At 38.7% G+C, this 23,930-nt stretch overlaps 1 protein-coding gene across 19 annotated transcripts in view; it reads right to left on the bottom strand.

The window, feature by feature from the left end:
* Tanc1 (tetratricopeptide repeat, ankyrin repeat and coiled-coil containing 1) overlaps positions 1-23,930 on the bottom strand; it is a 231,962-nt gene that overhangs the window by 136,056 nt on the left and 71,976 nt on the right. For 5 of the 19 annotated variants that reach the window (XM_048812318.1, XM_048812325.1, XM_048812319.1 and 2 more), the window contains one exon: positions 9,925-10,004. The exons of the other annotated variants lie outside the window; for them this stretch is intronic. In XM_048812318.1, coding sequence (XP_048668275.1) covers positions 9,925-9,985 — 61 coding nt within the window. In that variant the 5' untranslated portion in view covers positions 9,986-10,004. The remainder of the gene's footprint in view (positions 1-9,924; positions 10,005-23,930) is intronic. 19 annotated transcript variants of the gene reach the window in all.

Raw genomic sequence — 23,930 nt, 5'->3', positions numbered from 1 at the left:
CTTTCTTAAATCCTTACATCTTTAACCTGATGAATTCTTTTAAAAAAAAATTCATTTGACTCATAATTGCTCATAAAACATGGAGATCATCACCTTTATTTGATAGGTAAGAAAACTAGGATTCAGAAAAATAACTTGTTCTAAGAGAATAAGTACATTCAAATTAGTAGGCACATTTTACAAACCCAAGTTTTTTGAAGCCAAACCAGAAGAGCTCTTATTTATCTTTAAAATACTACTTCCATAAATCGGAAGGGGTTTGAGATACTGCTTGGAAGTCTAATAATCATGGTAACAATTTAATCGATTGAGGGGACAAACCCTCCAGAATCTCTAATCCTCAGAATCTTGGAGCTAAGCACACAGTTCTGAGATTTTTAATAAGGTTCTCAACAAATTCACACTCAAAACAGAAATAAGAAGTCTACCTCTCCGAAAAATGATTTGTAAATTCCCCATCAGTTTTCAACAATGAATTTAAAAATTAATATAAAATCCTTCACTTAATCCTACCAAAAATAAAGGCGGATTTACATGAATCTTTTTAGGCTTTATTATTCAAAATTAAACAGTAGATATGTATGCCTTGCTTAGAACTTTAACCATTTATCAAAATATGAAAACAGCTACTAAGCCCAACAGAAAAATAAGTAAGTGGGACAACATGAGAAAATTTTTAGTTATTATTGACAAATACCTCTAGTATAATGCATACCTAGTAATATTCATTTAATCCTAAGTGAGCCATACGGGACAGAGAGGTTAAGTAATTTGCCTAAATTCACAAAGCTGGTAAATCATGGAATCATGATACAAACCTAGGCAGTATGGTTTCAAATGGTCAATAAACACACAAAAATGTGTTTAAATTTATAATAAAAAACTGCCTAACTAAAACAATAAAATAATTTTTACCTATGACATTAGCAAAAATGAAACTACTTGGTTACAATCCTTAAACAAGTATTCTGATATATCGTTAAAATTGTAAATTTAATGCTATTTTTAAGGGCAATTTGACAAAATCTAGAAAAGTTATAAATGAAAAAAACTTGTTACCCAATTTTTCTTATACCTATTCTTATGAAAACACAGGCAGTTATATACAGAGATTAATCTAGATTTGAAATAATGATCCCCAAAAAGATACAACTTAAGTATCCATCAACAGAGAACTAATAAAATAAATTACAGTGTATTTGCCCAATGTAAAACTGAGTAGCTTTTAAAAAGCATAATTACATATTTGTTTGGGTGAATATGAGAAAATATTTTGGAGCTAGGAATGCAGCTCAGTAATAGGGCACTTGCCTAGTAAGCTTGAGCCCCTGGATTCATTCCCCAGAATGGCAATCAATCCATATCTAAAAGTACATATATGATCAATATTGTAATTATTTCATAGAATAAAATGCATTTAAAAGTCCATGTGGAGCCAGGCATAGTGCCTATAATTCCAGTGACTCAGTAGGCTGAGGCAGGAAGACTACAAGTCTGAGACAAGCCTTAGAAACTTATTGAGGCCCTAAGCAACTTAGTGAGACCCTGTCTCAAAACAAAAAATAAAAAGGGCTGGTGATGTAGCTCAGTAGTAAAGTGTCCCTGGGTTCAATCCCCAATACCTCAAGAAAAAGTTCCCCCAAGAAAAAGTTCATATAGGGTTTAAGGATCTGTATATGTACTGTGTGTGTGTGTGTGTGTGTGTGTGTGTGTAAAATATATATTTATTTATGTGTGTGTAAAACATTTTTATATATGTGTATGTGTGTGTACTTATGCATACATATGCAAAGAAAATACTTGCTAATATCATAATAAGAAACAGCAACATTAATTGTCTTTAGGGAGTGAAAAAGAAAGCAGAGGAGAAAGGTGTTATATATGTACTTTTCCCTTAATACCACTGTTTAGCTTTGGTTTTCAGATTGTATAACAGTTTTATAGGTATGGAGCAAAACTTGGCTTTAAGATATAGAAAATTAAATACAGGTATTAGTGACCTGAGTATAGATTAAAATCATGTAAGGATCTCACAAATAATCCTCCAAAGAAAAAATAAATAAATAAAAAAAATACCTAGAGGAAGGAAAAAAAAATCCCTAAAGGGAGAAGTTATAAACAGAAGAATCTACCCTCTTCTGTCTAGGATAATGGTCTAACTAGAGATGTTTTCCTTTATAATTATTCAGTACAAGAAATAAAAATTAAGAAGGCCAGCCAGAGACATAGTACAAACAACTAACCAAACAAACAAACTATCCTTTCTTCTTGTATTTAACTAGCTATATCAGTTTGGATGGTTGCTTGTTACCTCTGAAATTTAACTCAAATTCTAGGATCCTTCTTGATCGAAAATTTTTAATTATTTTATTTTGGCTTGAAGAAAGAATTCCCACATATCATAACCTAAGAATATGCAGCCACAGATAAATTTGTACTAATGAACACAGCAATTTATTAAGGAGATGTTGCTGGCACGACCTCTGCCTTCTGTTAGGAGCTCGCCAGCCGTCAAGCTCCCATCACGTCCAGGTAGAGAAGGCACGTTCTTGGCTGTACACAGAGACAGAATGCTGCCAAGTACTAAGAACAACCAACAGCTCATTTTAGGTGCTTTCATTTTTATTTCTCTAAGAATTTCTTGAATACAAGCCAATCAGATCAGAGGTCTACCAAATTTTTTAAAATGCTAACTTGAAACAATATATTTTTCAATCTGTAAAATTAGCCACAATGATTAAAATCCACAATATACCCAATATTTGTGAGAATTGTGCTCCCAAACTCCCTTAAGAATGGACAACTCTGTGACAAACACTCTAAGAGTGAAGAATTAAAACCATCAGTTCAGGTATTTCATCCCTAGGAAGCACTGTGATCACCACTACATAGAACAAGAACTCAAAAAGAGTCTACACAGCTACTCTAAGGGTTGACGCATTAAGACTAACCAACCACCAAAGCAAGGGAGGGTGTGGGAAAGTGGAGAGTCACAGATCCTACTTTCTACTGCCGTGACTGTAGATGTGAATGAAATCTCTCATGTCAATGCTCTATGCTAGACCCAGGCCCACCCACTGGATACCCCTGAGGGCCATCCTCCTCAGCTTCAGGCACCTACCCAGTCAAAGCCTCCACCTCCTTCAGGCTGTTATGAAAAATAATATAGCACATCCTCTACCCAAAAAAAAGAAAGAAAGAAAAGAGTAGGTCTACTTTAAAATTTCCCTCTCATGAACTATAGTTGCCTGTATATGAAATCAAGTTTTGTTTTTTTTTTTTTTACTTTTCTGTAGAATAGAAATAAAACCTTGGAATTCCTCTTTCACAAAGGGCAAACAAATCATCTAGTAATTTTTAAGCTCTAATTTTAAAAAAAGGAAAAAGAAAACAAATTCATACATAGAGTTTTTATGGGAACTCGGCTATATAGAGATGAAGGTCTATACAAAGACTATCTTTTTCATAGACAAATACATTTATTTAAAATTATTTGTGATATTGGATTCAATTAAGAGTACTATAAATTTATAATCTACAATTTCCCTATTATAAGTCTCCTTTTCATTGACACATATACGTATAAAAGGGGGCCCAAGTAAAAAAGTGTTGAGAGTTTTGCCACATCCTGTATGACAGCTCTCATGGGGCATGTTGTGTGGAAGTTTTATTGGCTATACGTAGTAGAAGGTCCAGGGCAACTGACTTCCCTTTCCTCTGACTCCAAAGCTTTCCATGCATATGCGCCTCACAGTAAACAGGAAGTTCATCATGAAACCAGTATGGCCCATATGTAAAGAATGCCCATATGTAAAAATGCTTCGTATGTGTTTCCTTCCTCTTCTCTTTCATCCTTTATATTTCCTTAAAAACATACTACAAAAAGCATGGGAGTTGAGGGCCCACCAAATACTAAGGTCTTCCTGAATGAAGAATATGTTGAGGTGAAATTTTATCAATTGTATTTAGAAATCTATTCTTGAGGCTGGAGATGTAGCTAGCTTACCTAGCATGCATGAGACCCTGGGTTCAATCCCAGAAATGCAAAGAGTAGGTGTAGGGAGGAAGAAATCCCAGAAATGCAAAGAGTAGGGGTGTAGGGAGGAAGAATTAAACTACCATCTGACTCACAGCTTGCCCAGGAAAGGATAAAGATGGGAGAAGTACCTTTTTAGTACCCAAAGTAGATGGCAGGCTCGGTATTTGGGAATAGAATCATAGAAAGAAGTTTCTAAAATATCACTCTTTGCCTGAAATCAGCCCTGCCTTCTCTTCAATAGGAACAAGAAAAAAAAATTTTTTAAAGAGTTTCACTTATTCTTTAAGGTACCACACAGTTTTCTCAAGAAAGAAGATTAATGAATTATCTAAGCAGAAGCCAAATGTCAAGCTAGACAGTTCTGCAGAAGGTTCTCTCATTTAAAGCTGACAACATCCCTGTAAGGTACTTTTGTGATGTTACAAAATTAGTCCAGTAGCCCAGTGGTGGAGTATTTGCCCAGCATGGGTCAGGTCCTGAGTTCCCTCAAAACGAAAGGAGAGGAAACTTGTCCAAGTTCAAGCCGAGATGTGAATCTGGTTCTTCTAATTCCAAAGTCTACGCTTCTTCTAAACTTTACAACTTGTAAGAGGGACACCAAAGTGAAAAACTGATGAAGGAACCAAAAAAACCAAAGGAACAAAACATTCTTGCTCCCACTAAAAAGCAGCCTAGTTCCATTCTATATTTAAATCATGTCCTAATATTTTGCAAAATTTGCTTTAATGCCCTGATAAAGAGAAATACATTACCTTTAGGGTAAATTATTTCTGCTTATTTTGTTGCTTAGGAAACATTTTTGGAGTCTGTTAACAAGATACCAAACATCTATAGCTCAGCAAGATAGTCACTGCACTAAATTCCTAAATAATAGTCCACAACCACAGAAAACAGGCAATGCGGCACAGAATAATGAAAAGCAGCTTCATATTTTCTGGATAAAACAAAGCATCGTTTGTATTGAGGCATTTTTAGAAGGTACCACTAAAAACCAGACTGCAGCCTGGAATGGCTTAAAATACCAAGTTTAACAATCACATTGATGGCTTTTAAACTTTAGAGGCAAACAGCTTCCTTTTACTTCAAATTCAAAGTGAAGCATTAGATGCAAAGCTAACAGATTAATTCAGTGCACACACAGGCTTACAGACTATCCATTGCCTTAATTAACACCATTACAAGTGTATTTAGCCAACCACCTGGGTTTTAATGATGGAAAGGTGAAGGCCAAATGTTTTTAATAAATTGCTTGAAACTAAGCTTCCCTGCTTAAAAAAAAAAACAAGCAGAAAGACAGACTAATAAATAGTTATCATTTGGCATATTAAGGAACTGTTCCTTAGTCTCCATTTTAATTGAGACAGTACCACAATTAAAAGTTTACAGATTTTTGCTCTTCTCCTCATCTTGGGCCTAATTCCACAACTGAACAAGTAGGAGAGGGAGAGAGAACACAACATTATGGACTCAAGAATATCAAGAAGGCAGAAAAGGGGACACAGAGATGAAGAAGGGCCAGCTCCCCCGTAGGGAAGGCAAGAGGGCTTGCCTGCTAAACTTCAAAAGGGAGACCCAAATCTCCAAGTTCTAAAGAAAAAGCAAACACCATCCACTGTGAGCTGTGATTACATCGCAGACATTAGATAAAACTATGTTTCATTTCTTGAAGAGAAAAAAAAAAAAATCAAAGAACTAGCTGAGCCATTTACTTGCTGTGCGGAAGTAGTAGTTATTATCACGAACCATACTAGATATCTGTGCTTTGTTAGTTTTTGAAGGGGAGAAGACCTGAGCAGTATCTATAACTGAAGAATCTTCCAAGATGCACATGATAGTGGGAAGCAACATCCACCACACCCTATAGAAGGAAGCTAAGAAATCCCTATGCACTCTTGGTCACTCTTGCAGCTAGAACTCAGGTATGTGAACCAGGCTCAGCCTTTTACAAGCACCTACCTCACATGTTCTAATTTTTCTTGGATATTCTTTTTTTTTTTTTTTAAGAGAGAGAGAGAGAGAGAGAGAGAGAGAGAGAGAGAGAATTTTTTAATATTCATTTCTCAGTTTTCGGCGGACACAACGTTTGTTTGTATGTGGTGCTGAGGATCGAACTCAGGCCGCACGCATGCCAGGCGAGCATGCTACCGCTTGAGCCACATCCCCAGCCCTTGGATATTCTTAAGTGGTTTTTTTTTTTTTTTTTTGTTTAGTTAAATTTTTATATGCATTTTATGTAGTGTTAAAAAAATGACAGAACTTTTACAAAAGTAAAATACTCTGAATGACACTACAATGTCATTATATATTTTATATTTTTCCAAACCCCATGAGTTGCTCAACACTGAGTAAACAACAATGTAACTACTGTCTTTGGGTGATAATATTGTGTCAATGTAGTTTCATCAACTATAATATATGCACCACTCTGATGGGGGTGGTTGATACTGGGGGAGGTCATGTCTGTGTGGGGCAAATCTCCATACCTTCCAATTTTGCTGTAAATCCTGAAACTGCACTTTTAAAAGAAGTTATTTAAAAACAAAAGATTGGGGGGCAGTGGGATAATAGATCAGTGGTAGAGCACTTTATTAGCATGTGTGAGGCCCAAGGTTAATCCCCAAAACCACACACACAAAAAAATAAAAATAAAATAAAACACAAAGGAGGGATCTCATTGGAGATTAAATAGAATGTAAGATAATTTTGGAAAAAAATAGTTAATTTAAAATAATGATATATTTACCTATTCAGAAATATGTCTTTCCATTTATTCTTATTTTAAGACTCTATCAATAAAGTTTTATCATTTGTTTCAACATAAAGTCTGTGCATTTCTTCTTAAAGTTTTGTTGCTACTGTAATATTTTTTGAACAGTGGCAAGGTACCAAAAAGATGCCAACTTCCTATGTTCCTCTAGTATCCACTCTAAACTCTCGTCAGCTCCAGATTTGATATCAGAACTCAGTATTTAATTTTTAAATTAAGTAACAGTTTAATAATAGTAACATGAAAGTTTTCTGATAGGAAAGGTCAGTTAAAATAAATATGTGGCAGAAGGTTGTCAACCTCTCTGGAGAACTTTAAAATCAAAAGAGTGCCTCATATGCTTATTTTAGATCAAGGTCTTAGCATAAAAGAACAGGGAAAGGGGAGAAAAGAACCAGATGCCCTCATCTGGTTCTCCCTGCATTATGGTTTAATACCGATTTTTGATCACTTGGGTCTACTCAAGGTCAGGAGAAATACAGAGCTCACTTGGAACAGTGGGAACAAGGTGAATGTGTTTCCTGAAAAAAACATTTTAAAGTTTTTAATATTGCATTCTCCAACACACCTCTATAGCCTCCAGAAAACACTTTTTGCCAGCTATAAGCATTTCATAAGTTAAAAAAAAAAAAAAAGTACAATCATAAAAAGAGAATTTTGCTCTTTTTGGAGTTTAGTTTACTCAATGGCTTTCAACAGCTTTAAATCACACTGTCTATAATATTTCAAATATCCTTATAAAATATAACTTGAGTTTCAACACCTGCCAACATTTTACCAATACTTTAAAGTAGATACATAATTCTTTTTAGGTACAAGAGAAGAGCTGGGGGGATAACAACTTTTTGATGCTTCTGAAAAATATTTGGTTTCTTTTGAAGAATGCTAAATTTAACTCTATTTTCCAAATTCGCAAAAAAAGTTCAACATAAAAGTACATATAGTAAAATATTGCCAGTGAAAATCTATAAAGGATGAAAAGCTTAACTCAATTTTTAGACATAATTTATACGATTATGAGTTCAAGCACAAAAGATTTTTCTTTTGTCTTTGCAACAAAGATTGGTTTAATTGGAAACAGTAGAGCAAAATTTTTCCATATTGAAGGAGAAATTATTACCCAAGTTTCAGAGCAGGCTTAGTAGATTAACCAGCTTTAATTTATAGAGAAATCTAGTTCTGATTTTTCTTAATATAATGAGCACTGGTTCAGAACAACATACGAATGGTCAAATTTCAAACATTTTCCCCAGTCATCTTGTGACATAAGTTCATCAGGATTTAAAATCCAGTCTTTGTTCCCAACCTCACACAGCAAGATTCTAGTTAAGAGCAAACAGGCACATACCATACAGATGCTTTATGAGAAATGTTCCCATTGCTTTTCCAAGTTGGTTTACGTTAGTGAAAAAGCCATAGTGTGGGAATTATTATGAAGACAGGATTCAGAATAAGCAGTAGTTGCTCTTAAAGACCAAAGGGAGACATAAACCCAAGTCACATGCTCTGAAGCTGGAAAAGTTTCAAAGGCAAACTGTGTTCGCCGTCTGGCCTGTCTGAAAGGCACGAGTGCCTGAAGTCATTAATACTGTTATTTCCCATGAGCCCCGCACTGGTCAAAGAGGATGGTAGGTCTGTTTTGAAAGACTCCCTTACTGTGTAGGGAGTTTGGCCCTGAGTGAAAAACCTGCTGGTTGACAACTCCAGTCCAACAGACAGCTTAGGACCTAACTTCATGCTAGAAATTACAAAGGCTTCTAAAGAACAAAGTTTTAGAACTGGTGTCAGATGAGCCAATGCTTAAAAAAAAAAAAAAAAAAAAAAAATACCAGCTTTCAAGGAACTAATGAGAAAGACATTTTGGCCTTGACCCAGAAAAGGATGAATGTACCCCTGGACAGAAATGATGTGACCTAAAATTTCTCCATAGTAACAATTCTAATTAATTATTCAAAGCTAGGAGTTGATTTTCTAAGGTTATGAGCTAACTACAGTCTCCTGTTTATATCATTAAAATCTGGTTTCTTCTATTCTTTGTATCTGCTTACCCAAGCATTAAATGAGAAGCTTATAATGAAATCTTAACAGCAAACCTATAATAAAGGCTCTACTTTTAAGGTGAGTTTGCCATTTTGCAGACTTGGTTTAAGAGATAATTAGCAATAAATAGAAATTTTGTCCAGGTTCCACATAACCCAAACATTTATAAGACTATTTACTATCTTTTAGAAGTACAGAAACAACAGATATTAACAATATTCTCATAGGGCATTGTAAGATCTTTCAAATTGAAGAGTTAACCATAATTTGATGATGTTTCAGTAAAAAGTACTTACCTGTACTCTAACAGAAATCAAAACTGAAATGTTATTTGATATATAGTAACTCAAAAAAACAAGCCATTCACCAACAAGACCAGATTAACATGAGTTTACAGAGTAAAATGTAACATTTCAGTGTAGCTGATTCCTGCCCCCAGACTTGTACAAAACAAGCAGACATCACACAGTTTTTCTATCAAGAGAAATAGAGCATAACACTGAGTGGTCACCAGAATAACCTTGAAGACATCACTCAGCATGTAATGCCATTAGGATCACAATGACCACACATGCACCAGTACTCTATGGACAGGAAAGAAACCCAAGCCAAATTAAGCAGCTCTTCTCAAAAGGAAAACTAGCAGTCCGGCAGTAAGTGGAAGTACACCTGTTAGGAGTAAAATCTGATACTCAAAAAGATGAGACTCAGTCAGCCAACAAACAGTTGGTCAAACATACAAAATGCAACTGCATGTGGAACATGGGAAAGAGCTTTCTAGAAATCAAATCCCTTAATATCTTTAACTCTGACTGCCTCTGGATCTGAATGACCTGCTAAAATGATGAACATTTAAAGACTTCTGGCGGGGAGGATTTGGTTCATAACCCAAATTCAATTTTTCAAAGTCCCACTTTTCACAAGAAAGTTCGGGCATATATTGAGTTTCTCATAGCCACCAGGATGCTGTTTGTTCTAACCCTGTCTGACCCACTCCCCAGAGAAGCATCCACCCGGCCTGAGCCAAGCTACCCAACACTGCCCATGGTGCTTGCCCAACCCATTCCTAAACACATACCCGTTTCCTTCTTGTTTCCCTTTCCTCCCTCTCGGCTCTTCTTCAGCACAGCCTTTAACATTTTCAACACTTTTTGGTCTCTGAGGAGAAAAGGAAGGGAGAGGAGTTAAAGGTTGGAAAAGATGGAATACAACTTGTGTACTGACGTTAAGTGGTAACCTGTGTTTATATAGATCACTTAGATAATACAAAAGCACCTATAGTTTTATCAGATTCCTGTTAACAAACTGGTGGGAAACTAAATATGAAGACACAAGAAATGTTTAACGACTTTTAATGAAGTGATCAGAAGTTTACTGTCTTGTATATGTAAGTTAAGAAAAACACACTAGTGCATTCTAGCATTCCACATCTGATTAAGGTTCTGAGGCTAAACCTGGGTACACTATTATAAGATATCTGGCGTGGTAATACCATCTTCCAACCTTAGTTCATCAAAAAAAGGAAATGTCAGAAGATGAAGTCAAAAAGATAATGGTTCATAAGGATGCTATGTGGCCTAAGGTAATGTTTTACATGTACTATTCACTAAATAATCACAAGGAAAACATTTTGAAAAGTTATCGAAATGGAATAATAAGCATTTGCAGAACAAATACAAGGGGAGCACAAATATTAAAGGGAGCACATTTTAACCCTAGTGTTAGGCAACATGTCTAAACAGCACACACTCCTGTATGTCTTTACTATATAGAGTTAAGACTTCGGGATGGGAAAGGAAGGCATGTAGAAGGGGCTGTGGCATTATGATCAAATTCTTTATCAGAATGAGCTGTATTTTTAAGCAGGGCTTTCCTGGGCTTGTAAACACAACACAATAGCCTAGGCCTGAGATGAAACAGGAAACCATCCCTACAGCAAGAGGCAGACAATAAGACTATTATTTCATCATGAAGCTAATGTCCTTCAGCTCTCTCTTCGCTCACTAACTCAGATGATGGCTGGACAACCCCAAACACTAGCAAATCCTGTGGGTCATGTTACCATCCCAACTTTGCTGATGCACTAAGTGAGGAAAGTAGAAGGCAATCAGATGGCTCTTGAACAGCTGGGGCAGTGGAGGGCAGGGAGGAGCTAAGTAGAAAAAGGCTCCTGAACCTGCCTAGCTAACTTGAATGCTTCAAAAATGCCTCAGTAACACCCCCTTCCACCTCTCAACTCCTGGAAGAAAGCAGAGGTTTTGTGGGGTTCACTGAGAAGGATAAGGAGCCCCAATGTGCTGCCATTCACAGAACCACACAACATAAGCAAGCAGAGTGACCTTTCTTATCATTTAGTCCAGGCTTGTATTTATTTTTCCAAGTGCTTTGTTTTATCGATGAAGAAACAGGGACCCTGGGAGGCAGACTTGCCCAGGGGTCACTCAGCTAATTACAGCAGGGCCAGAATCCAAATCTGCAGAGGCCCAACAAGGGTTTGCCTTCCTCTGCTCAACTGGCTGGCTGGCTGGCTGGCTGGCTGGCTGGCTGGCTGGCTGGACTCTCCTCTCAGATCAATAAAAGCTTCGGGCAAACACACAAACAAAATGGAGGGATACTAGGAAGATAATATCTTAGGGAGAATTTGGAAAAAGCCATAGTGGTTATTAGGGTTAAATCGCCTTACAAACAAGTCTACACACAAAAAGAGGGTGGCTCATAGCCTAATTCTGTTTTTTTGAATGCTACTTAAATGGGTCCTAGTGAAAAGACCTAGGTTTCAGTAAAAAGCCAACAATGAATCTGGAAGAGGGCATGTATGCTTCCATACAGGGCACCTGTGGCAAAACAAACTTCTCCTGCTTTAAACAAACATGCAAAATGTTGTAATATAAAAAAAGACAGGAGAAATTAAACACATAATGCCAAATACACACAGACATTTTCTTTTTGTAATCAATCAAGCTTCAGGGTTTGTAATAAGCAAAGACTATAGGCTTAAAAAAAAAAAAAATACTGACAGCCATGCCATCAAGGCTTCTCCACAGCCCCTTGTACAACCTATAGTGACTCTTCCAGAGGCCTGTATTTACCTGGATGTCTGACCAGCTAAGCCCCATCATGTCCATGAAGCTGCGTACCAATTTGCAGCAGATCTAACTTGTCACTCAGAACATTCATGCCACACAGCAAGGACAAGGTGACACTGACTTTGGTGTCTCGTTCCAGACAACTTGCTTGCTGATTTGGAGCATGTCAACTGTTTTCAAGATAGTCACATCTTCCACATCTGTGGTCTTGAGGTAAGTGAAAAAGGATATTAAATATCTGATTTTTTTCTTCCAGTTCCTGCTTTCCTCCATAAATAGCAACTCTGGGGAAAGAGCTTGAATTGTATTCTAAAAGTGTTCAGTTACCTAGAGAAACTCACGGATTATACCTAGTGCAAAAGCAAGGACCCTAATACCACTACAACATGTACACATGCACTTACACAAACACACACATGGGAAAGGAAAAAATAAGACTTCCCAGAAAGTTCAGTTCTGAAATTAGCAAAGATCCACATGGAGCTATTCAAAGTCATTTGGAAGTCCCAATACTCCTGGTCTAGCATCCATAACTGGAACCTGATATTTATGAAAAGATCTAAATATTGTGCCCATCTGAAAGGGAATGGTTAGAAAGAGCAGCTGTAAGAAAAGGCTAGAGAGGCCAACACTGTATATTCCAAAGAAGACTATCTAGCACACTTGACAGCATCTATGAACTTATGAACATACACCCCACAGAGTTCTGGAAATGGATGCAGTGCACTATCAGAGCCAGATACTCTTAAACATTGGTGTGACACAACTACTTCCCCTTGTTCTGACTCTGTAATTTGGTTCCTTTCTTAAGCTGCCAACAGTGGGGAGAGAGTGTACTGGTCCAGTCACTACAACTGTGTGACCTGTGCTAAGATTCAGGGCATAAATTAATAAACCGGTACTCTGGCTTTAAACAAAAGCTTTCGTGAGCTTTGTCAAAGGGAGTCACTTTGCCAACTCCCATCCATTTAAGACATTCAGAATACTGAGTTTATGACCCCAGTTAAGAGACCAAAAGTAAGACAAAGGTAAATTCTTCAGTGGCAATGCCACCATGAAGCAGACCTGTGATGGCAGCCAGCAAGGGCTCCCTAAATACACCCTCTGCTTTCTCTCACACTTCCCTTCCAGCAGTAACTTCAACTACTGTCACTTTTCCCCTGAAAAGGTCAACGCTGACCTGTCATGAACAAGAACAAAAACAAGAATGATGTAAACCAGCCTTCCAGACACAGTAATTCAGACCCAGCTGATTAGAGCCCCACACATCGAACAGAAACTGCCAGAAGCTATCAAGTTGCTACTGGAGAACCACGCAGATGATGAGAAAGAACTCAGGACAGTACTGAGGAAGGTACTTAGGCCTGTTTGTTTAGATTCTTCCTGGCCTCTTGGTACAGGGCAGGACTCCTTGGAATGAAGGTCTTATGACCTACTTTCAGGCAAGAAAGTAAAAACCTCCTTTATGACAATGCTCAGGGGAAAGGGCAGGAGGAGTCAGGGAGATCTTCTTGCTTCTTCAGCTCTCAACTGGTAAAGGGCTGTATTTTTAGGCTATCAAGTTATGAGTTCCAATAAGAAGAAAGGTCAACCTCTAGGTTATTGCAACTGAAATAAACTAGAAGAAAATTTCCTATGAAGTTCATTTAAAAGAAAATAAAAGACAGGTATGATGGCACTTGCCTATACTCCCAGAGTGAAGCAGGAGGGCTGCAAGCTATAGGCCAGCCTCAGCAATTTAAGGAGACCTTGTATCAAAATAAAATAAAAAGGGATGAAGAGGTATCTCAATGGTAAGCTCCTCTGGGTTCAATCCCCAGTACCACTGGTGGGTGAGGGGGTTTTAATATGACATTACCCCTGGAAGGCTAATGACTTGAAGTCAACTAAATGCCCTTATTTTCTATTATCACTCCCTATCTTATGTTTCCCAGATGCCACAGACTCTTCCTCTTAAAACCTCCAAAAGTTAAATAGGCCATTAAAAGCTTACTTTCACTTCTGATATTTCTCCTTTAGCATATCAAGTTTTGGGGAAAAGGTACCATATCTCTGTCATGTGTCAGAATCCTGCACAGCATATTACATTAGCATCTAAATTGTAACTAAAATCACCCCAGGTAAAAATGACAAGATAATTTCAAAACACAACACAATCTACCTAAGTTTACCATCACAATGGCAAATATCATAGCTTGTCTGAAATCACAGAAGAGCACTAGCATTAAGATTCTCCTTTTTGTGAGTGCTATACTGCCACTGCCTATCTACAATTTCAAGTGCAAGCTCAGAGCTGAGGACACTGACTATGTTTATTCTTTAATACATACAAACAGAAGCCATAACACAGGCTTTGCACATACTCTGTTCTTAATATTTGTTGACAGATTTAACCAGGCTGCGATGAACACAGATGAGAGATTTCCTCCTGAATCAAGCAGTCAACCAATATTTACAGCACTTTATAATGGACAGAGAGCATTCCTATATATTCTCATTCACCAGGAATGCAAGTAAACTCAGTTAAATCCAAAGTGACATCAGGGAATCAAATATGAGGGAAGATAAATGCTGCATTTCATAATATCCTTTCCTAACCACACCTAAAATAACTTTTAAAAAATCAGACCAGTTATCCCAAATACCTAACTCTTATACTTTTTAAGAACCATCTCCCATCAAACCATTCATTGGCCTTACATAAAAGCATCTTCAGGATTTTGATCTAACTAAATAAAGCCATAGTAGTAATATTTATAAGTGAAACCCTGAAAATTATGTTGCATAAAAGTATTAAGAACTATTTTTTACATCCTTAATGTTAATCGTTCATAAGGTTTCTTTAAACCTAGTTAATTCAATTTATCTAGTTGTAAGCATGTCTTCTACAGGACTGCCTTTAGAACTTTGTATTAGCAATATCCATTGTTTACCAAAAGAAAGGAAATGGGTGGTGGCAGTAGGTCTGTAGCAGCCTACAAGATAAATAATACAGAATAGAGCAAATAAGAGAAAACAAAGCCAAATACAGAACACAAAAGGGGGCGAGGGGACACCCCAACTGTTGGCTGAAGTTTATGGGAAACCTTGCAGTTATAGAAGGGCCCTGAAAGTAAGTGCCACTTCTCCAACACTGAAAGATCCCAGGAGGTTGGGGGAGCTACCCATGGATGAATGCTTGAAATTCTAGAATCCCTCTCACATTTCTGCCCCCTGTGGTAGAAAAAAAATCTAGGAATCAACAGACCTGGTCCCCCAGCAATGCAACTGGGAAAGGTAAGGGAACTTCTCCAGGATGCAGAGGCTTCGTCCAGAAAGGAGTTAAAACATCCAGAAAAACAATTACAACAAGGAAAGAACTGGCTTTCAGGTTTTCTTATCTTGCATAGCCGGGAAGGAGGGTACCAGCAAATTGTAATTTACTCTCTACTAACACAAAAGCCCAATCATTCAGTCTTTATTCAAACCCATTCTATAAACTGAAGCTCCAATTCTACTGTTCCTTTCAGTATTGTTAGATTTATCTTGGGCAAAAAGACCTCAGATTTAAGTCATTAAAAAGGAAGGCACATTTACATTCATAAATAATGTGAATTTTTAAGCAAAGTTTTAGGTATGAAATTCAAACTCAAAATTAGGTGGAAACTATTATGATAAAATCACTTTTGACCTGTGATTAAAATATTCTGTAGTAAGATATATATAAGTTGTTTCAGACAGAGTTTTTTTTTAAACAAATACCTCTGACTCTTTAAAGTCATCATTTAAAGTTGCTAGAATATTACTACACAACTTTGTTGAAAGAAGTCCTCATTTTATAACTATCTTAAAGAAATTTCATTTTTAGAGGAAAATAAACCTACTTTCTTCTGTATACAAAAGTCATTTTTTATATACTGTGGAGGGATTTATTCAGTTCAACTTTTAACCCTGCTTCCTCCGTAAAGCCTACCCAGGCTCCAGTGAGTTAAAAGATGTATTTTCTCCAATTCGGTATCCCACCTCATACTGATATATGATTATCAATCAAAATTATGGTAGAAAAGGTTGAACTCTACAAATCTCCCATAGCACCAGCAATGTACCTTATATGCAAGGAAATCAAAATCAATGGCAAGAGATTTTGATTAACAATTTAGGAATTCTTGCTGAGAGCAGTGGTGCATGCTTATAATCCCAGCAACTCCGGAGGCTGAGGCAGGAGGATTGCAAGTTCAAGGTTAGCTTCAGAAACTTAGTGAGACCCTGTGTCCAGACAAAAAAATAAAAAGACCTGGGGGTGTAGCTCAGTTGTAAAGCACCCCTAAGTTCAATCCCCACTACCCCCCCACCAAAAAAAATTAGAATTCTTTTGATACCATGTACTAATTTGCAATTTTATGGTCAAAATTATCTAGTTTATACATTAAGAACAGGACATTTACAGAACAGCATCTGTTCTGTGAGGACATCTGAAGCACTGGCTACAGGAAGGTTTTATTTTGGTATTTCAAATATGCACCCAGAAGGGATGGGGCAATGACAGAAAAGCCAAAATCTAAAATCAGTACTTTCCCTCTCAAACCAGGATGGGCTCAGACAAGGAAGTAACAAAGGGCAGCATTTCTGGCAATAATCGCTGTGCCTCTGAGGACAGTGGCTGTTGTGGTGAACTCCTGCTCACCATAGGCTCTTGAATTCCCTCTCACATATGCTCCCACCCAAGTCTTACCTTCCTTCCCTAACAGGAGACAAAATACCTGCAAAATTATCACTATTGTGACCACTCAGGTATCACTTCTATTAGAAAAAGCAAAGAATTTCATAAGCCACCTCGACACTCACCTTGCTGTCTTCTAGAAGCCTTCTACCATTTTACCTGCTTATCACCTGCTCCCCACAGCTGGGAGCCTCTGGAAGCCTCAGGACTTTCCCCATCCCAACCCCCACAGTATGTTTTCTCACTTTAACATCAAGAATGGTTGTAGAGGGCTGGGGCTGTAGCTCAGTGGCAGAGCACTCGCCTAGCACTTGCTTAGCACATAAACAAAACAAATGTATGCTGTCCATCTACAACTACAAAAATAAAAACAATTAGAAAAAAAAGGAATGGCTATGGAGGAACATAATTTTAATCAATCTATAATTCTCAAAAGGAATGGTTGTGCCTCAAAACACTGTTATTCTTCAATGAATTAAAGTAAGTTCAACATCCTCAGTTAAAATGCAAAGCCCTGAGCAACGGAGAAGCTTGCCCAGGCTCTCTGGGGCTAATAAGAGACAAAAATGGTAACAATCTGATTTTCTAATTGAGGAATGAGCACTGAACTAGTGTTGGGGCTCAGAAAACAATGCCTTAGCTTTGGCCTGCCAAGTACTTTGAACTGAAGGAGAATGATAGGCTTCAGATGCAAAGTCTCTCTGACCTTCTGACCTTTCTCCTGTTTCGCTTTCTTCCCCAAGGGAAACCAGAATTCCTCCTTTCCTAGGTGAGTCATAGAAACTGAAAACCATTTCCCCTAAAGAAAGCCATAAAACCTAGAAATTTTCCCTTAATGTTTCCCTGCCACCCCCTTTATTGAGGGGGGCAGTACTGGGACTTGAACCCACGGGCACTCAACCACTGAGCTACATTCCCAGTCCTTTTGAGACAGGGTCTCACTAAATTGCTGAGGCTGGCCTCAAACTTGCAATCCTCCTGCCTCAGACTCAAATTGCTGGGATTACAGACCAGTTGCTGGAATTATTACGCCAGTTCCTTCCCCTGCCTCTCCATGGAGGAGTTGTTCATAGGGAAATTCTCAGACCCACTTTGTCTGATACACAAGGCTTTCATACCAGGAGGGTCCTGCCCCACACCAGGAATAAAAATAAAAATGCTACAGAAGCAGTACAAGAATCTGAACAGACAGGACTTGCTGGGTGCACCCCCTTAGTCTATTACCATCATACCCTTTTGTTCACTCAGTTCTGCTGCGGTACTTTCTTCAAACCGAAGCATAAAAGTGGACAGTTATCCCCGGGTCTTTGGGTCCTCATTTCTGAAGGCCCTGTTTCACATAAAAGTTGGATTCATATTGTTGAGCTCGTCTCTTGTTAACCTGTCATTTGTTATAGGACTCTCGGCTGTGACTCTATGACAGCTAAGAAAAGGTATCATACCATTCTCATCCTTGCACCAGCAATGGCAGTGTTTTCATTCTACACATGTCCCCAAAGTATCTACTCTGCCAAGCAACAAGGGACAAAGTCAAGATAGAGGAGGAAGACAACAATGTCTGCAAACATGGACAGGAAGCTAAGAAAGTTCATGTTTCCATCTCCTCAGTGAAGAAATAAAATAAGGAAAGAGGTGAAGGTTCAAAATAGCCCTGTAGAAAAGGAGAGGAAGGCAAGTGCAAGACCAAAGGACAGCTGAAGAGCTCGGATGGGCCAGCCCAGGCGCAGACAAGGGTACAGACCAAACGATGCAACTGCGGAGCCTCCTCTGATGCTTGGCTCCAAGAAAGAACCACCTAGAGGATGAGAGGACTAAGTGATGATCAGAACGTCTGCAGCACAGAAGTGCTCAGAGTGCTGTGCCACGGAAACAAGATGGACAGGAAGAGAGTGACACTCTGGAAGAACAGCCAGAGAGAAAAGCAAGGGTATCTCTAAGAGATCAAAGAACAAACACAGTTGGAGCAAATAAACCAGGAAGCTGGAGAGTCTGGTTCTTTTAAATGAATCTTAAATTTTGGATGTGGGACCACTTCAAAGGATGGTAAAGCTCACAGAACTGAGGAGGATGAGCAGGGACTTGAACCCGGATCTGACTTAAAAGTTGAGGTACTGAGCGGCTGCCTCCAAAATCCTTGATGAACTCAGGGGAGAGAAGACAGGAAGTATCCATGAAAACACAGTGTACAAGCCACAAAAATGGCTTTATACCGGAGTGACAATATAGAAGTCACACATCCAGCCAACGAGGGCTCAGAAACTACCACCAACACGGGGTCCCAGAGGCCATGAGGACAAAAACTCAAGAACACACTGGGGTTTGAATATGGACCACAGTCTTGAACACAGTCTCATTCTCGCTCACACATAGCGTGGGCCACAGTACACCTCCCTGAAGATCCAGGTTCCAAGCCTTGTTACAGCCCTGAGTTCTGTAATCACCACACTGTGAGAATGGCATTTTCTCTGCCCCTTCTCTTTCCTGTTACACTTCCTACTTGTATCATACAACAGGGCTACAAACTCTGACTTGAACTGACCACCTTCTTGATGTATGGAAATCAACTCCCTGAACAAGAGACAATCCACACACAGTGATTTGGGGCAAGCTATATCACCTTTTAAAGGCTCACCTGATGGGACTGCCGCTCCCTTTCCTGCTGGACTGGGTAACCTCAGGTCTCTTCCACCAACATGTGCTATCACTTTAAGTGCGAAACTTTATTTCTCATGAACAAGACCAATTAAGTCACAGTAGCTGATAAACCATCACCAAAGTAAAAGGAACCCCTCAGAGAAGGCTGTGGTCTGAATGATAAGCTTTCAGTATGAAAAGAGAAGAGAACTTGAAGACATTTTTCAAAAGTGCTAAAAGGCACTCAATCAATCAGTGCCAGCCAAATGAACTCTGGTTTTATAAATCTAAAGGAATTAAATTTTTAAAATTGCACTGCATCTGGCCTCAAAGTGAAAATGGTCAGACAACTTCAAAGATGCCCCATGAAAGGCAGCTATTCATTACAGAAAAATCTCTTGCTTATGTAGCTGACAGATGAATCTTTCACTTAATGCCCCCGAATAAAAGACATCAAAATCCCCTCCTCCTCTTCTGTTGGTGAATTGTAATGCCTATGAACAAGGTTATAATCTCTCCAAGACCTAATTTCATTAGGATGGGAGTTCCTAATACCCATGTAGTTTTTTTAACCTCCTCCAGATGATTTTAATGTGCATCCAGCAACCCTTACCACACTTGCCAGGTTCTGTGCTGAGTACTTAGCACCTAAGTAGTTATTTAATCCTCACAACCACTTTGCAGAGGCACAGACAGGCTAGTGACTTGCCCAATGTCACACAGCCTGTATATGGTCATCAAGGCAATCTGGCTCTAGAGTCTGAACATTCAGTCTCTATGCTATGCCTCCTTTTTTGGATAAAAACCAGAAAGACTAGTTCTCAGGGACTTTGTGAGGAAGTATAAAACATTAGCGGATGGGGGAAATTGCCCAAAATGCCCCCCCCCCCAAATTTAACTTTTGACCACATACCCAGAGCAGAACCCCATGCCTCAAATCTGTCCCTCAAGTTCTGCTAGGGGTCCAACTAATCTGAATTCTTTCAAACTACAGTGTTATGACCTGGAGGCACCATGCAACAGAATACATGCTAAAGGAGCGAGCTCTTGAGTTCATTGGCCCACAGGGGAAGAACACTGGGAGCTGGGCCAGAACGCCAAGGGGAAGAATTATCTGCAGCAGAGAACTTTGTGTCACATGCGCAATGCTTCTCCCATTCTGAACACTTGGCCACTTATCCTCTTATGTTAAAGAGGAACTCAAAAAGCCACTCCATTTCTCAGTGACTGAATTGTATGACAGTTTAGACGTGACAGAATGTGCCAAAAAAATAGTCTGATGCCCTCTATTTCTTTCTCTAGGCAGTTTTACATAGTCTAACAAACTTAGTAGGTTTTTAACCTTGTACACCAAGTTCTAAATTTAATTAGGGTATGCCTGCAGTGATAATGCAACGGAGAACTGAATCAAATTCATGCAAGCCACACAAGCATCCCCTCTCCCCAGAGCTAAAGCAAATATAAGCATATGCATTGCTGTCCTCATCTGAGATTTATAAGGGAAACCATTTTTAGCCATAAACATTTGGTTGCAGGAAGCAATCTTATAGGGAACTGCCACCAGGGCCTCTGAGACAGATCACAAGGGTATGCATGATGGCTTTATTTTTAATTGACTCCAACAGCCCAGACGGGGAATACCAGAACTCCAGATGACAAAACTCAGACGTGTCATGCTAGAAAACAAAAGCCAAAAGTGATAAGGAGATTTTTTTAACGTTAACAAACCCAGGTTTCAGGTTAAATATTAACAAATCCCGTCTTAAAACAAGGCAAGAAAGATAAAAGGGTGCCATCCTTTTTTATAAATTTGTAACTTGGGTGCTTCAGTAATCTGGAACCTCTAACCAGAATAATGCTTTTGAAGAGCTGGGGGTTACCTCAGTGGTAGTGCACTTGCCCAGCATGTGGAAAGCCTGGGTTTAATCCCCAGCTCTGCAAACATAAATAAATATGACAAAATTGCAGAATCATGTTTTTTAATGTCTTTTGAGTAGAATATAACAAAGAAAATGAATCATATTGAAACACCGACATCAAAATACTTGAAAAGCAATGTTGGGATGGTAATGGATGCTTCTCAACACAAATAAGAGAGCAGCAGGCCTAATAATTACAACTGCTTTTAAAGCAACAAATGGGTATGGCTGTTCAAACTCTCTCCAGCAATGTGATACAAAAGTCTGTAACTTCTACATGTCAAAGTGACAGGTGCCGATGTTATGCGTTATGTGTTTTTATTGACCACATTTTGGCTAGAGGTTAGTGGAAATAAAGTTGTGATTTCTTCTGTTGTTATTCCATCCACCCAAGAGCACAGAATACCTCCCACCCAGTCTAATCAATAACCTCAAAGGTTAAGGACTCTATCCCAGAGCATCAGGCTTAAGACTTAGGTACTAAAAGCTCGGGTGCTTCTCCAGTAATGGTAGCTCTCCCATTTTTGGAGCCCCTGAAATCCAGAAAACAAAACAGTCATTTATAGATTGGCACACTTCAACAGGATCAGGTATTCCTCATATGCAACATGGCTAACAATTAAATTTCAATTCCCATGATTAGTTTTCAAAGTAGTCTGTAAAAGGTCTATCTAACAAGAACGTCCATCACCACCAAGATACTAACTCATCTGCGATTATCAGGCCTGGCACTGCAGGAGAAAGGCTCCTGGAAACTTACATTGTAAGACAACATACAAAAACGAGAAAGCCACATCTCATATTTGGGACAAGAGTATTTTAAACACACCATTGGTTTTAATGCTTTCTTGGTGCACTCCCCTTTTCAAAAATATTTATGGCCTGGCAACTACAGTCTCAGTAAAATGAGTCAAGCTTCCTTCACAGTGAGGTTGGTACCTGAGGCACCACCTCTCCAGCCCGCTGCCTCATACAACAGGCCATTCCCCAGCTGTACACCCTCAATCAGGGGATTCCCACAGGAAGATAAATATAATTTAGTCTAAAATACATGGACTTACATTGGGCCAGCGCCAATTTCTCATGGATCTCGGGTAACTGAGATGGTTTTTGTTCGCATGGTTAGAAACTACAACAGCAGCTGCAGGAGCACAATTCTTTTTCTAGACTAATAAAATTACCTAAGTCTGGCTCATGATTTCAGCTGTGGCAGCAGCCCAACTTCCCAGAAAGATGCAAGCCTTGTGCCACTCTAAAAGACCTGAGATGTTAGCTCTCAAAAAACCTGGAGACATCAAACCCAACCCAACAGGGGGGAAAAATCCCTCCAGCTGAATTATAAATTATAGAGTAATTCCTTTGTTTGGAAATGGCAGATATTATTTTTAGGACTCCCATAAAACCTTAACCAAACCTATGAAGTTCAATCTTTACATTCAAAGGAAGGTCACATGCCATGTATGGACATCAGGTTTTTTTTTTTTCTCTAAAACCCAGTAAAAGGTTCAACTAAAGTCCTCAGTGAGTTTGCAGCAAAACCTTTGTTCACAGACTGTTCACATATACAGACAGTATGATAGGTATCTCAGACATAAAGAACAAATTGGTACTGCAAAGTAGTGTGGAAACCACACATGCTGCACATACACACACAGATTGCTTTTCTTAGGGCAGGGACTTGGGGGGGTGTTCAGAAGCTTGTTTGCAAAATGAAAATGTTCCTTAAACATTTCTTGTATATGTAGCACAGCAGTATTTCCCAACATAAGTGTGTGGTCCAAAAGCCGCGTTTAAGGAAAAACAGCCCAATTAGAACCCAGTGGAAAACAGAACATATGTTTCTCAAATGACTTTGAATTGGACTGTCCATGTGAACTTGTTCTACAAATAATGAAGATGTCGTACAGATGCACCAAGTCTTCATGGTCTCAATGAACTATCTTTCTGTTACAGAAAAATATGCAAGTCTGCAACAAAGCTAAATATATAGAATAATTTTTTAAAAAAATATCAATCTTGTTTTTAGGCAGTAAAACTTCCCAAGTTCTTTCTGCCTTTTCTCAAACCTAATGAAGCCCATATTTCCCAGTGCTGATAATGCCTTGCAAACAATAAACCACGTCTCCAATTTAGACTTCTACCATGCCTTCTTAAAATTATCTCCTAGTAAGTCTATTACAAATATAAGACCTTTATTCTACAAAACAACTGGCCACAGAAGCAGGAGGAGGGGAAGATATCTCACAGATATCTTGCTTAGTCTTCACAGCAGCATCAAGGTAGGAACTATAATTATCTTCTTTCAACAGAGGAGGAAATTGAGACTTAGAATCTCAGCAGCCTGCTCCGGGTCAGACCTTAGCAGGCAACATCTCACTTCCTTTCCTCCTCTGGGGGAAAACACATACTAGAACCTTGCCTTGCACCCTACTCCTTGGATCCCAAGATAAAATGGCAGACAACAGGTCCCCAGTACATAGCATGGAGCCTAGAGATAGCACTGTGGCAAAAGTGCAATGCTGCTCCGAAAATCTGGTCTTATTTTAAATGACATAATTGGGTATTCCTAAACATATTCATTCATCATTCTGACAGAAAAGCTGGATGCCATAATATCAAACACTCAATCCCACATAATCGCTATCCCTGGTTCATTTTTCTCTGTACCACTTTCCTTGGGAAAAGGATCAAAAAGCCCTCTGCAACTGCTGCCTCCATGCTAATGACTATCTTTTCCATAGTTCTG

This window comes from Marmota marmota, unplaced genomic scaffold, assembly GCF_001458135.2.
Source record: "Marmota marmota marmota unplaced genomic scaffold, marMar, whole genome shotgun sequence".
Classification (NCBI taxonomy): domain Eukaryota; kingdom Metazoa; phylum Chordata; class Mammalia; order Rodentia; family Sciuridae; genus Marmota; species Marmota marmota.
The sequence above is the reverse complement of the archived record's forward strand: the minus strand, read 5'-3'. Positions and strand labels throughout refer to the sequence as shown.